The 15,793-nt window shown below is 42.6% G+C and overlaps 1 protein-coding gene across 2 annotated transcripts in view; it reads right to left on the reverse strand.

The window, feature by feature from the left end:
* Positions 1-247: 247 nt before the first annotated feature.
* The window catches only part of FGF13 (fibroblast growth factor 13), a 261,024-nt gene continuing 245,478 nt past the window's right edge, over positions 248-15,793 (reverse strand). For both annotated transcript variants that reach the window (XM_075512973.1, XM_075512974.1), the window contains 2 exons: positions 2,882-3,080; positions 248-1,640 (listed from right to left, as the gene is read on the reverse strand). In XM_075512973.1, coding sequence (XP_075369088.1) covers positions 1,504-1,640; positions 2,882-3,080 — 336 coding nt within the window. In that variant the 3' untranslated portion in view covers positions 248-1,503. The remainder of the gene's footprint in view (positions 1,641-2,881; positions 3,081-15,793) is intronic.

Raw genomic sequence — 15,793 nt, forward strand, 5'->3', positions numbered from 1 at the left:
ACTATGTTTTGAGTATCTCGGCTGGGCGTGTAAGACCAGTTCTAACAATATCCAAAAGAAAGAACACGTTTTCATTTGTATAGTGTACGGCATTACAGGGGAATAACCCATTACATAGAAAGATTTCGAACATTAATTACAATATCTTTTATAACTTTATAATTTAACTGCCAACCCTTTCCCTTGAAATTAATCATGGATGTACATCATATAATCAAACAAGCTTTTTTAAAAAGTACATCTTAATATAAATAGTTTATTCAGTGCATGGTTGTGTATACAACAAATAATAAACAACTCTTTTGTACGAGGCAGAAAGCTGCCTGTACAGAACTATGTCAGTTTTGGAGCACAGAATCCAACGATGATTAATGCACAAAATCTTACACATCATGCAACTCTATGCCAATATTCCAACTTTCTCCCATGCAACAGACATGATGACCTAAATGGAAACCTAACTACATTTTTTAAACAATTGTTTCCAATAGCATGTATAAGTATATGTTGTTTAGGGGTAACCTGTCCTAACGCTTCCTCCTACACAATATTCACGTGCCCGTTACAGTGAAAGAAGGACTTTTACAAATAAGACGTTTCTTATAAAAAAATTAAGTCACCTTAATTCCACAGTTTCTGTCTTTAGAAAAGAAGCCACAACAATAGTTTAACATGACACACAAAATGGAATTAAGAGAAATTCTACACTGGAGGATAATTTTATCCCTTTCCGTTAACTTCCACTTGGGATAACAAAACAACTCAATTCCTACAGACTGGGGTTAGCACAAGAACTTTACCAGAAACTACAAATCTATAAAAATTTATATTTCATTGTGTTTAAAACCACAAGAACACTGTTTGCTTGAGCCTGAGACACCAACTCTCAGTTCCAACCCTGAATTTTTTAATTATTTTTTTAAAGACATAGCTTTAAAGACCCATTGGAGTTCAGAAATCAAAAAGTTGCACTATTCCAAATTAAAGGATACATTTTTTATCAAGCCTTAGATATAAAACGGTAAGCCAAGGAAACAACAGAGTTTACATATTTGTTTTTTGTTTGCCCCTATAAAACATACAAGCATTAAAATTTCCTTTGAAGAGCAAAAGTGGTCTTTTTCTGAGTTGGAAAGCAAATTCTTATCAGCAGTGAATGCTGTGAAATGTTTTTGTTTCGTATTCCACAAAGCATAGGAGAGAGAGAGAAAGAGAGAGAGAAAGAGAGAGAGAAAGAGCTGGACATTTCTTCTCCGAGATTTATTCCGCAGTTATGTTTGCTGGCTATCCAAGTGCCTTGTGATATGCACAAGCATATTCTACATTATTGGGGTATATCCTTTGACAACCAGTAGATCTAATGGCTGATAAACGAGTGACCTATGCAAGTTCGGTGGCTTGTCCTGGGCAATTGAACGTTTGGATGAAAGACCGCTAGTAAGAATTCAACTGCATCCAGAGGTAAGGTTCTGTTTAGAGAGCACTTGGCTTGCCTGAACCTGGCTACGTTGACTCATTTTGGCTCATGGATTTACCCCCATTTAGCACTCCTGAAACACTTCTGCTCTTTGTTGGGGTCCCACTTCCAGATCTTGAGAACTCTGTGAGATCGTGGAGAGAAGGCTCTTTGTACATGGCCACTGCAAAGCAAAAGAGAGGCAGCACATCAGCACGCGTTACACGCTACTCAGTCTGTTGGTACAAAGTCCGGTTGCGAAACGTTGGGATTTTTCATTCAGCAATATGCAATGTAAGGAGTGAATGAAAGAAACGTGGCAAGGAGACCTCTTCCCTGTCAAACACTCCCTAAGAACCTCTGAGGTCCTCTTCAAGAGAATGACATTTTAGAGAAGGGAAAAACCACAGCTCCTTCCCTCTCCCAGTTAAATCACTCACCTACCCACTGCACTTACAAAACTCTGCAAGACCTAAGCTGATATAAATCAACATTTTGTTATTAATGGTGAAGTAGCACTGTCCACAGCTGCGATTTGACCTGTTACTTGTATACGTAGCCTAAGCAGGTGGGTGCGAAAATGCATTTCGCACACATTGGAAGTGAGGATCAACCTCGACATCAGTTGCCTAACACCTCGTCCTAAATGCAGACTGCCAAACTAGTCCAGCATCCACCCAGGGCTATGCACCTTTGAAATATCTCCTCTGATTTCAAAATGACACTTCCTTAAAAGGCTACCTAAGATCATAACCCAGAAGTAGAAGGCTTTGTTCCTCTTAAGGAAGGAGCATATGGAAGCTAGTTCTTCTGGAGAAAAGCAGCACCTCCATACATCGACCGAGATCTCCCTCTTTGCATTGTCCAAAGAGGGAGCCAAGTCTGACCACAGTCCTGATTCAGATCCTTCAGTTAACAGGGATAACTGTATGTCCTGGCTTTTAATACACAGCGGTATACGTATGCCACGTGCATTATTACCTTTAATGTCATATGCTGATGCCACATTAATTGCGGTTTAATAAGCACCGCACAAGAGCTTTATCTCAGGCAAAAATAGACAAACCACCATCCTGTAACATAAAGCACAGATTGACAAGCTATACAGCAAGTCGTTGATGGCCTGTGAGCAGATGTTTGAGCCACTCCAGGTAGAGCCTTCGTTCTCTATAACGTTCTCTACAACACTGTGGACTTTGGGCACAAAGAAACTAATACGTGTATTTGGTTAGATTAGAGAAATGCAGAGGCAAGGTAGAGAAACCTAAAACAATGTAGCTCTGGATACATTAACAGTGTGTTACAGAAGATTATACTCCTGTTATATAAGTAGCGGAACCCTTTGAATATGTATGCACAGCAATTAAACATCTCTGACATAAGATAACGTCAGTTCAGATAGATGGAGCAAACCCAAGCAATTACCTTTTAATGGTTTTGGAAGAAAGTGTGCTGCAGGTTTGTTTTTCTTCACGTGGTTTCCTTTCATTATTTCTCCTTCTTTGTTAAGACCCAAATACCAACCCCGGCCAGACTGTTGCTGTCTGTAGATCATTGAAGAATATGTCACATAGTAGTTTTCAAATACTGATTCTTTGAACTTGCATTCAGGTGTAAAATGTTCCTGTAAGAAAGTAACAGATCAATATGTGCAGTGCTGAATCTCACATCAGTTAATGAAAAAGCATCCAATATTCATTGCTTTCCCGATGGTTAAAAGACATACCTCTCACCCTCCACTATCCAATTATGAAACATGGGCCCTAAAAGTATTAACAAAAGAGTAACACAATTTGAAACCCGTGAAATGATGCTGTGAGCAGCTCGAAGTAGCATAATAAAATCTTTTTGAACAACGAGTAAAAAGTCTAAGTGAAGAATTATTGATGCAACTAATGGACATTAGGCAGACGCAGCCCTGATACCAACCCCAAGGGACCAGCTGTGGTCCAGCTCCACAGGCGAGAAGCGAGGCCACATAATGCCTTTGTGCATTAACTGCTGGCCTTAACTGCTTATGAGGAAAGTGCAATAAAAATTCAAAGTCAGGATGCCGTGAGTAAATGGTTGTCTCTTACTAACCCAGCAATATTAAGTTAGCTTGTAGCAGCTGCCTCTTTGGTCTAATCTATGCTCTTTCTCTGCCCAGCATATCATCCACTGAAAGCCCAGCTGTCAGAGACCCATGCAGACATTAGCCTCTGCTCTGGGACTGGCAAGAGTTAAACGGTACCACAGCTGAAAGCGTACAGGATCAAGCTTTAGTCTTCATGTTTAATTGCACTGCTTCTTTTGGGGAGGTGATATTGGGCTAACAGTTAAAATAAAGAGCAATAATCCAGGAGAGAGACTTTTTCTTCCTGCCAGCGGTGTGACTGGCTTTCACTGTGCACTGGTCTCGACTCAATCAATACCTTTTGGCACTATTGCCCAGATTCAAAAAAGGATACAGACATGAAACATGGCTCTTGGAGGGACCTAAGACCAAAATGCCAGTCCTGACAGTCCTGACTCAGCTCCTCCCTAACGCCTCTGGGTGCTTCAGGTTTTTTAACATTAAAAGTTCTGGCAAGGTCTCACCTATGGACCCCTAAAAGTCCATAAAATATGAAAGAGGAAGGGCTTGGTCTGGTGATGCAGATGTTAATAGCACGCTCCTGCCTGTCATCACGCTGCACAGCAGCCAGCTGTTTGCTAGTCTTTCCTTGTGAAGGCAGCCAGCTTCAGTGGAGCTGCCCTTGTGCTTAAAGTATCCTACAGTGGCGTGAAAGAAAGGAGGAAAAATTGTGCTTGCATAATGATTGTAATTTTGATTTTAAAAAATCAAAGGAAATTAAATGTCTCAGGAGCTAAAGATGTTCTTATCTAGTTTCTCAAATATTCTTGTGTGAGAAAAATATGGTATTTAAAAAAAACCCACTGTGCATTTTCTGCACATCTTTTGCCATTTTGTGTTCTCACAGGAGAAAGAAAAATATTCTGATCCTCTGACTGGTGTTTGCTTCAACACGGAACGTGAAGTAAGCAATTTTCTTTTTTTTTCCTTCAAGCTAATTGGCCGTTATTTAGCTAATTGACGATTGGTTTCAATTGCTGTCAAACGGGGGCAGTCACTGCATTTTTGCAAGATTTCTAAATAAAAGCCTGCCATCACTGTACCCTGCCCAGCGCTAGCCATGTTAACAAAGACTATTGCAAGTGTATCATCCAATTAGCAGCAAAATGGAAAACTACAGTGCTCCCACTGGAAGATTATGGTTTATGTACAGTAATTTGGGGCTGTTTCGGGTACAAAAGGCCTGCTTGTACACAGCAGCAGAGGGTCAGATTGCCACCAGAACCACAACATTTATCCTGGCTCTCTTAGGAAGCAAGTTAACCTCAGTGTGAGCAGCAGGAGCCAACAGCCTGCAGAGTCCCTTGAACCAGAGTGGGGCGACAGAAAGACAAACGCTAAAAAACTCCTTCACCCCTGATTTTTCCCTTGGCTGTGAGGCTTGTGATAACAAGCCGTGGTGGAAGCCCCGTGCTGCTGCAGGTGAGTTAGCAGTTGAGCCCATGGACAGCCAGACACCGGCCTGACGGCCATCCCCCGTGAGCGTCACAGACAGCAATCCCCTCCCTGGAGCATCCCGCAATTCAGCCATTACTGCCATGGCGGTGATTTCTCGTGACAAACAGTGGGGCACGGAAACAAAGACACCTCTCTGTAACGTGCTCGGTTACCACGCCAAATTCCTTCCCAATTTTTCCGGCACTAAAGCAGACCGCCTCATTCTCCTGACTGGCTTGGCGTAGAATCGTGCTCCTTTGTCTTGACTGACATCTGCTTAATTCCTCAGCTACGGCTGCAGCTTCAGAAAGGTGCTGCACGGTTGGAAAGGCATCCTCCTTGCCAAATAGAAGTTGATCCCACATGAGCTGTTTGCAGAAGCTGAAGTGCTCTGCTTGCTCCTGAATACTAAGCAGCTGCTCACCTTTTGCAAGTGTTTGTTCCCACCCATCACTTGCCTTCAGTTTAATCCAACGTGTGTCTTTCCTACTCATTAGAAAAAGAGCCAGGCAGGAGAACTGCAGAGGGAAGCTCTGAATGAGGAATGCTAGCAAATGTGCTCCTGAGTTGGGGGTGTTACAATTAAAACGTCCTTTTCTGAGCTTGGCAAGTCCACGTGCCAACCTAACTGGCTATTGACACAGCTTCTATCAGCACATCGGTTCAAAATACAGTGCTGAGCAGCAAGGGCAAAATCTTTGCTGGCAAATTCTTTAATAGCGTACTGAGGAAGTGCAAGTTAAAGCTGGGAGAGGGCTGAGTGCCCCAATTAAAATTGATCTTTTCCAGCTCATATAGTCAATCCTGTTGAAAATTTATAATTTTTTTTTTTAAGTCTTGAATTCTAAGACCAGTTTTTTCCTGTCTCTCAGCCGTCCTCTTTGTCCATCTTTGCAATGGAAATAATTCAAATGAGTTCTGAGAAGTCCAATGTTAGGAATATATTGTTACACAAAACATGAAAAATAGGTATTTGTGTGAAATAATATTTCAATCTCAGCTCACCTCAGAAGTCAGGGATGACGGCACCTACATGACAGTAAATTGCACTCACCCAAGCCCCTCACACATGCACCCTAACAATGAATGAGGGAATGAATGAATGAATGAATGAATGAATAAGTAAAAGTTAAAGAAAGTGCTGGATTCACTGTAGTCATGACTCAGCCATGCTTAAGTAAGCAAGAAGATGAACTGTCAGGAGCTGCTTCTTGGTTGTGAGCTGATCAACTGAACTACTGAAATGCTTCTTCATGAATAGATCTGCAGCTGCATTACATATGTGAAAAATAATTAAAAAAGAATAATTTGGTGTATGATAATATGGTAAAAAGGCCTTGTAGCATAGAGTAGCTGTACTTCCAGGCAGCTGACTAGATTACATCTAAAATAATCCAGTCTCTTCTACACAAATACTGCATTACGTGTATGCCAAGGCTGAAAGCTACAATACTGTAAAAGCAAAGCTGGAATTCTTCCTGCTCTAATTGTGCAAAAGCCGTGTTTCAAGCCAAAGACCGTCCAAATTATCAGCCATCACACCCACCTACACTGCAGGACTGAATATTAATTCTTCTGGCTCCCAAATGATCGTGATGCAGGAATTCAGACTTCCCATAGACAATAAATGGGAAATCTGCTTTAAAGGTAGCGTCTTCAAGTTTCTGTCATATTATAGAAGCTTCTCGTTAAGATGGCTGTAGGCACAGTGCACATAAGAGGCCAAAGATACTTGCTCTCTGCTGCTTATTACACACTGTATTTGCATCATGGATACCATCAGCAGGGGACATCACCAAATACTTTACGGAGTAGTAAGTTTAAGTCATTAGGTCAATACTGAGTTTGTTAAATGCCTGTATATCACTATAGGTTGAATGTCCTGCAGCTACCCTACAGAGTTGACCAGAACAATCAGAAGTTTTATTCAGATGGATTTAGTGCTAGGAGCATGAATAAACAACAAGAAAAAAAACCCCAAAACTTTGAAAAGTATTTGGGCAAAGTATTGGGTACTTGGGAAACGTGGAAAATGTTCTTACATATTAGAGCATATAATTATGTTCCATGTGATCAATGACTATGTCTGCGTATGGGATTTATTCTTTATTTTCTCCACTTAATGAAAATTGGATTTTTTCCCCTTCATATCCTGATTTCTTTCAGGACTATAATGTAGCCCAGGATTCCATTCTATAATCATGAATTTTTGAAGGAGCCTCTTTAAGGCTCCAGAGTAGTGATTTTCTGCGCCACTGAGCCTGCCTTTTTTTATTAACAGAGATTGATTTTCTCCATTTTGGCATGTGAAGTTCCAGGGTGTATCCTCTGGATCATCACCCTGTAATGTGCAGTGATATCAACAGCACAAGATGTGAATACTTCAGCTTTAATGTTATCAGAAATAACAGCTTTTAGATCACCAGTGTGAGAAGACTCTCTGAAGAAACCGGTATTTCGTGAAGCCACCAAAAGCTGTTTGCTATAGGAATGGAAAGTTACAATTATCTTGAAGCAATTTATTCTGGATCAGATATATTACAGTTCCCACAGATAGGTTCCAATCCCCCAATATTGTCCATTTTGCTTAAATTTACCTATTTTGAGGAACCCTAGTGATTTCAGTGGGAGCAACTCACAATATATGAATATGTACAGATCTTGTAGGACTGTAATTAGGAAGACTGTTTGACCATGTAATCGTGACTGTATACCACAGTCACCAGTCACAGCAAAAGACATGCTCATCAAAAAGCTGTGTGGGCTTTTGAAGACAGCTGCTATATCAGTGCAGTGAGGAGCTTCATTTCGGCTATGTCTATTCCAGGTAAGTTCTCACAAAGACATCGTAGGTAGCCCAAAGTCCTCACGAGGTGCCGTAAAGCTGAACTAACTGCTGCTTGAACAAAAAACTACTGCTGGACAGGAATTTGTGGAAGGCTGTAACTCCCCTTGAGTTCACTACAATCTGAAGGCATGTGTACCGGCCATACGACCAGGTAAAGAAGAAATTAAATTCAAAATTATATAGAAAAGATACATTACGTTCTTTCATCAGGAGACCTACTTACTGGCAGGAGTGATAGGAAGGCACAATTTTCCTGGAAGGTGATCCCAAACAACTCCATAGGACGGAATTGCCTGGGAGAGTGCAATCAGCAGGAATTTATCAAGTGATACACAAACTGTCAGGGGGGTGTAAATTTATTTAGGACAAAGCTTCCAGAAAGGTAAAATGGAGCCCAAAGAAGCAGCTGGATATCCAGCATCTCCAGAGTAAGATTTCAGGTTGTCACTAGGTATTCTCTGAATCTATGAGAAAAGCATTGTAAAGATCCTGTAATTATTCCCTTGACATTGTTCCTTTGCACAGCAAATCAAATGCACAAACTCAGGGAAAAAATGCACACAGTGAACTGAAGCAGGAAACATATTAATTACAAATACAGAGATTTAGAGGTTTAAGTTTTGTTCGTTACTCTTTTTCTAGCCTTATCAGTGACTCAGTTGTGAAAACTTGTCCAAGTCATCTTTGCCCAGATTTTTTAGTGGCATTTAGGCACATCAATAAATACCTATTTAAAGCTTGGTGCGTCACCTCTCAGCATGCTCTGCCCATGGAATGGATGTACTGCCTGATGACCCCAGGGAAAAAGACTCAGTGACTGTAAACAATGCTGAAATTTAATTGAGATAGGAACTATGCGTGATCATATTATTGTTCCCCTGTCTTTTGGTGATGCTTCACTTTTACGACTGCGTTGATTAACCAAAGCACTCCTTAATTGGGGCAAGAGAACTAACGCATGATACATACAGAAAGAAGACACTCTTCTGATTACTGCAGAGGAAATTAATCCTGTTAGAGAAAGCCTGTAATGTGGTTTAAAAGTTCTGCAAGATGCCCAGGAGAACACCTCGCAGATGTCAAACACAGGCCCCTTTCCTAATCTGGCCTACAAAGTTGTAAGATGTAATTTACTTGATATGAGTAAGAAAGAGAGAAGGTCCACTTTGCCCCCAAATGCTTCTCTTCTGCATCAATGCTGAGCTGCACTGAACATGTGCGTCCCTGACGATCCTGGAAGCATGGTACAGGAAAACCTCTGCAATTTCCTGAATGATCAAGTCCCCTATAAGTGTTTTAATACCTTCTAATGCTTGTACCTACCCCTTTTTAATTTCTGTGGCTTTAGGGCACCAGACTTGCCAGTCCTAGTTCAAAAATCAGTGTAATTCTAATATGATAAAAGGAAGAAACTAGTCTTTAAACATTGCCTGTTTTGTGAAACTTGGGAAGGTTCATTAAGCAGTAAGTGCCCATCAGGTTGTCTGAGGGCTCTAAACCAGACTAACAGAGAAAATCTGTGTGATACAATCCTACTATTACATAGAAGCTGGTTTTTTAATCATATTTCATTTTTACTGTTTCACACATACTGAAGTCCTATTACTGCTTCTAAATCTGTAAAGGGAAGCCTATATATTAATCTGCAATTAAGCCTCTTTGGAGAGAGATCTTCTCTACTAGTGTAAGCATGGGTTTGGGGTTAAAAAAAAAAAAGATTAGACTAGCTTTCTCAATGTCTAGCCAAAGGTTTTATTGCATGATAAAGCCCCATGATTCATGGACTGCACTCCCAGGTTTGGTCAAGGACCGGTTAACACCACTATAGCCTCTAAATAAGGTAATCCCCAGTTGAAAAATGGGAGATGGAGGTATCCTGCACTTTTTCCCTGTACTTCCACACTCTGATCTCATATTCTTCTGTAGGCATGTGCTACTGATCATCTTTGGACAGTGAACTTGCTGGACCTTGGATCTGATCTGCTACAACTTCTCATGATCCTCCTTCCCGCGTGACTGAGTCAAGCAGAGGAACTAAACTTTTCTGGCTGAGCAAAGCACGAAGAGCTACCATCCGAGCAGGTCAACTGAAAAGCAAGAGCTGCCTCAGTACATGACCTGCATGCGTATTACAGAAAATGGGGATGTTGGAAAAGATGTGCTCCCTGAAAACATGCTGGTAAAGATCCTGCCTGCTCAACCTGGTCAAAAGATTAAGTCATCTTACATCACCAAAGGCAGCTAAGGCGGGTACCTACCTATACCTAGTGCATAGGTAGCTGTGCGTAGTGTATGAATACCCAGAGCCCACTGAGGCTGCTGGCAGTTCATTTCAGCAGCCTTGGGATCATGCCAACTGGTGAATCCTGCTTCCATTCAAAGCTACAGAACTCCCTTTTCCTCTCAATAGGCTCACGATTTTCCCCAGAGCAGCCAATCCTTTTCATAATTTTCCTAAGCTCATTATCCCCGTTTCCTGCAACAGTGGCTTCCACAGGTAAAGCCAGCACTGCGGAAAACATATTTAAAATGTGTCCGTTGTTTTTTATCGTAAGCAAATTTCTTGTCTTATTTCTTACAGCTTTCTTCTCTTGGCTTTTAATTTTGGAAAGCAGTACATAAAAGTACCCAGTGTGCCTCTTCTGTGCCATTCATTACCCCACATCTCTCTATCATGTCGCTGCTTATTCATCTCTTGTCTTAACTAAGCGGGCCTAATCTTTTTAAATCTCTCCTCATATGAAAGGTTCTCTGTGCCTGTAATCATTTTCATTACCCTTCACTGAATCCTTTCAATTTTTTTTTCTCTATCATTTCCAGAACTGAAACACAACATTTAAAAAGAGGCTGTACCATCGAGTTGCATAACAGAGGTAAGATATTTTCAGTCATTTGTCTTATGACAAAGTAAAATGGTCTCTGCTGTTCAGCCTCACTATCGGGCATTCGTACAGAAGTTCTCTATCTTTTAAGTTGTGTCTCTGATAAATATGGTCCAATTTTATGGTATTTCTGACCCTCTGATCAGTCAGTGTACCCAAGCTTAAAAATTAAAGGAAGGGAGAAGGAAGCAAAAGGCAGATAGGACAGCTTTCTTCCCCAGAACTAGAGCAGAGAGCCCCAAAGATGCTAAGCAACCTATTTTATAACGTAGCCATTATTACACAGATAACCTGCCAGCCATTGCAATCAGATTTCTAGCAGTTATAATTGACATCAAATCCTGGTATTGTCAAATCTCTTTGACACAGCTGTTGTGCAGAATGTCCTCAGCTTAAATGTGTCATGCATTACTTTTTAAAAAAAATATGTCTAAGTGGAAAAACTCCTTTTGAACTATGGGGACCTTCCCATACTAAAAGGGAAAACTCCTTTTAAAGTATGTTCTGCTTTCAGTTACAGACAGCCCTGCATCCCACTCGTTTTAACGGCCAAGCCCTGAGCCCACTGCCATTTGCTGAACGTGGCCAGTGGCATGAGCTGCTGATGGCCTAAGAGGAGCCTGAGCCCTAGGAGACACTGCAACTGTCTTGTTTTGAGTGAGTTACTTGTGGTTTGTTTCTCTGAGTTGCTAATTGCCTGCCAGCTCTCCCTTTGGCTTTGTACGTCACCACCTCAGTGGGACACGGGGACAGAGAAACCATGCAAAGCCTGGTCTCTTCCACTGAGCAGCAGCAAGCTGCAGCAAGAGCACACCGAGGAAAAGTCGCTCCGTCAGGCAGATGAGCGTGCCACGAAGAGACACCGCCTTGTCACAGCCCGGCCGCTGCGAGGGGGAGATGTCTGTGAGCCAGCAAGAGCAGCTGAGAAAGAAAACGCGTTCCTGTCCCAGTAGCCCTCTTACACAATTACTCTTGTATTCGTCTACATGACCGCTGCCACTGGGGGAAACCCACACTGCTGCTGCGGGGGCTGCCGAGCGCGGGGCGGCAGCCGGGGGTTAATTTGCTGCTGGAACAAGGTGACTTGGCCGGCGTTTGTTAAAACAGCACCTGGGAGCGAGGGGCAAGAAGGGCAGCACAACCTTTCTGCTGCCACATTGAGTGCCTTGGCCGTACCATCCCAAAATGCTGCTTGCAGTTACGTGGGCTGTAAGAGGCTGCGGGAGACAGGTAACCTGGGATGGGGTTCAGCCGGCAGCAGCAGCCACGCCGGGGCACTCCTGGCCTCAGCAGAGGGGATGGGCAGCGGTGCTGGAGCACTGCATCACCAAACGCTCCCCTGACACTTTTGTGGTCGCAGCTCTCCTAGCACCAGGGAGCTCCCCAGACAGGCTCTGCAGAAGTAGCGGGGCTAATGAGAAGAGTGTGGGATTTACTGCTGTATCCTAGATAGAGGACATCAGCCCTGGGGTAAGGAGATGGAGGAGATCTCCTTCAGACTGTCACCCATGAATGCATGCAGATTTATCTTAAAGTGCTAAAACCCCAATAATCTAATCAGTGTTTGCAGCAAGCTCTAAATCTGTTTAATTACAAGCAGGGACATGACCCTTTTAGCAGCGGATGCTCCTAAAATTCTACGGAAAAAAGGAAAGCGCGCAAAGGTTTTTTTTGGGGGAAAGGGCAGCTGAACGAACAACAGTCAGAACAAGTGCTACAGTCCTTCCGGTGGGAATAGGTGATAACGGGGAATGCTGTTTCTGTGGTAACGTGCAACCTGGCTGACAGCCTGTCTGTACAACTGCTGTGAGTTACGATGGGTAAATTGATGTGGAAGTGATCTCCTTGTCCTTTGCTGCTTTGGTGAGGTGCCACCCTATGTTTCTGATGGCAAACTCATGGAGGCAGTGCTCTTCCACCCGAAGGCTGGGCAGGTAGCTCTCCCCAGCACAGCCCCAGCTCAGCTCGGACCTCCCCGAACGACCACCAGCCGCCTCGCTGACATTAAAGAAGAAAGATGGGGTCCGCCCCAGAGGAAGCGCATAGAGACAAATGCTGCTCAACAAGCTCTTTTTCTGCACACTAGAAATTGCCTCTGCTCACTGACTGCGAGAAGCTGCAAGTGGAAGATAAATAACAGCATGAGCTGCAGGAGAAGAAATAATGCCACATTACATCAAACAGGACCTTGCTTCGCTGTCAGCTTAGAGTCTATTCCACGCGAAAGGACAGCCCTGCCATTTGGCCTGTATATTTTATTAATGTGGATGCATATTTATGGTGCTATGGATTACCCGATACTTTGGAGTTCAATACCGTCTTTTTACGCTGGAGTTCTCGGCAAAGGCATTTGTCCTGTCTGCTGTTATTCCTCGTGTGCAGTTAGCAGTGCTCTCAGATGGCTGCTGGTCTCTCCCCAGACCATCCCCCTGCACTGCCTGGGCTGGAATCGCTGCCGTAGAGGTGCCTCACCTATACCATATACTACCAAACATGTTTTGGGAACCCACTGTAAACCTCTGTAAAGTACTAAATGCAGTACAGTCTTTGGACTGGAATTATATACTAAAAATAATATTAATGCCAAACTAACGGGCCTATTAATTAGGTTTTTATTCTGCAAAGCACTACATTGCATGCTTAATTTTTAACATGGATAATGTCAGTGTAGGGAAAGTTAAGCAGGTCATTACACTGAACAAAAGCAGTGACTCAGGACCTGATCCAAAAGGTATTATGACCACAGGAAATACTACCCATGACTTTACTGCATTTTGGTTAGTTTTCTAATGTTCATGTAGTCTGCAAAGAAACATATATGCCTTGCTTTAAGAAATCAAGGCTATTTGATATTTGTCACTATTAATTCAGCTTACTTGCTTAGTATGAGGTGTAAATGAAAAAAGATTAAGCTGAATAATAATGGGAATGTCACAGGTTCAAGGAGCTGGTTAGCTCCACCCTGACCAAACCAGCATCTCTGTATGACCAAATGGTAATGAGACCTTTTCAAATGAGCTTGATTTACTGCAATCCATTTATTCATGAATGCCATGGATGGATGTTTTTCAAACCTCGGTAGTTTGACAGTGCCAGGACATTACTGGCAGCTAAACCCTGCTTCTTGATATAGAGCGGTGATGCTCTTTGGAATTTCTCCGCCCTCGTTGCTCCCTAAATTATGCTATTGAACATATGCCGCTAAGAGGATCTCAGAGGGATGTTTGTATTAGATGGCAGGCTAATTGAGGGATTTGAGAGATTTCAGATGGCAAGAACTCTTAAAAACAAGATAATCAAGGATTATACAAGGGAGAGGAGTTGTAAGAGTGACCCTTTATTTGAGAGTTGATGCTGACTGGCAGAAAACATCTGTTTCAGCAGGTAAAGACCCCGCCTAAGAAGAGACACTTATGCAGAGAACAGGCTAAATTTCTCTCTGTAAATGACATACACGCATTTCTCATAAGCAACACTTTGAGGGTCAAATTAATGGAAATTCAAGTTTGGGGAAGATTTCCAGCACCTTGCACATGAAAAACTGTGCAGCAGAGCAGAGCCCAACCTCCTCTGCAATAGGAACAGGTAACACAGGAGCCTGTGTGTCATTCGGGGAAGTCGTGCACTAGCATTTCAAACACTGCATTGCTCTAACAAGCAAGTTGGCACCACGTAGCTGGAGAAATGGGAGGCTTCACGTTACAGTCAGCGCTCGAACTGCAGCGCACTCTCCGGCAAAGCCTGCATACATCCCTAGGAACAGCTCAGACAGGCGAGGAGGGCAGCCAACAGCCGCTTCCACGTCTCATCAGACCCTCAGAAACCAGCCCAGGCAGAGCCGCCGGGAAACCTCACTGAAACATCAGACAGGCCCACGAAGCTGCCTCCAAAATACAGTTTCTTTGGGGTTTATAGTTGTTACTTCTAAATAGGGGCCCCCAGCAAGCCACATAATGCAGAAAGAAACAAACATTTCTAATACTTCACTTCATGATATGGCTATGCCATTAACATCTAGAGACTGGGCTGAATACTGTATGTCCTCTTAACAGTTCTCCACAACCGTCCTAATGAAGTTAAGAATACATGCTTTCTTTTTCAGTGATTTATGGTAAGTTTTCTCTAAAACAAATACACAGCCTAATAGGAACCCCCGTCCTTCCAGAGACAGCCTGAGCACAGAGATAAGCTTACAAAGCTCTGTTTTCTTTCCCACACAGTGATATGGACTTTGTGAGGGTCTGTCATTTGGCTATTTTACGACTCCCTGCTGCCCCTGGGCCGTGTAACAGATTACTCTGGAGCCAGACTTTTGGGAGACACCATGCTGCTATTGTCTAAGCAGCAGAGGAGAAACGGGTCCCTGGTAAAACACTTGCAAAGCTAATTTAAACTTGGAAGACACCCAAATGACTCTGGGAGGCGCAATTTAAAACCCTAACCTCAGATAGCCTGGACTGCAATCGCAGATTTCTGGGAACGGTGTGGAACAGTTGCTCCAGGAGCGAAACACTGCAGATCTCTCTATTATGGTATTTTGACAGGAGAGCTGTTGCCGTTCTGAGTTACAGAGAAAAAAGTAGCAAAATACTAAATTCAAACATAGGTATGACCACTCCTTGGCTTACACATCTGCACCAGCAAGTCTCTCAGACTTCCTGAGACTTTTTGTCGAGGAACATTTAATATTTCAGTCTCAATCTCAATTTCTGACAGTGTTACCTGTTGAACAGACAGGGAGCTCCCTGAAAGTATTTAGAAGGGTTCTAATGCAGAGAAATCTTCATCCCTGAATCATACAAGAAGTTGAATGGTGTGAGCACCTTGATTTTAAAACCAAATCTTGTATCTCTGCTACACAATGTCCTTTTAAGCACAGTTAAAACAAAGAACTTCTGGCACTAGATTAACAGATGCCGTGCGTTGTATTGTGAGGAGGAACCTGAAAGGTAAGTCCGAGGCTCAGTTTGAAAACTACTGTTGTATTTTTTCTTGAGAATCTAAACTGCCTTGGATCAGTTCTGCTTCTAAAATCTGGTTACCTATTTCCAAGT

This window comes from Mycteria americana, chromosome 10, assembly GCF_035582795.1.
Source record: "Mycteria americana isolate JAX WOST 10 ecotype Jacksonville Zoo and Gardens chromosome 10, USCA_MyAme_1.0, whole genome shotgun sequence".
Classification (NCBI taxonomy): domain Eukaryota; kingdom Metazoa; phylum Chordata; class Aves; order Ciconiiformes; family Ciconiidae; genus Mycteria; species Mycteria americana.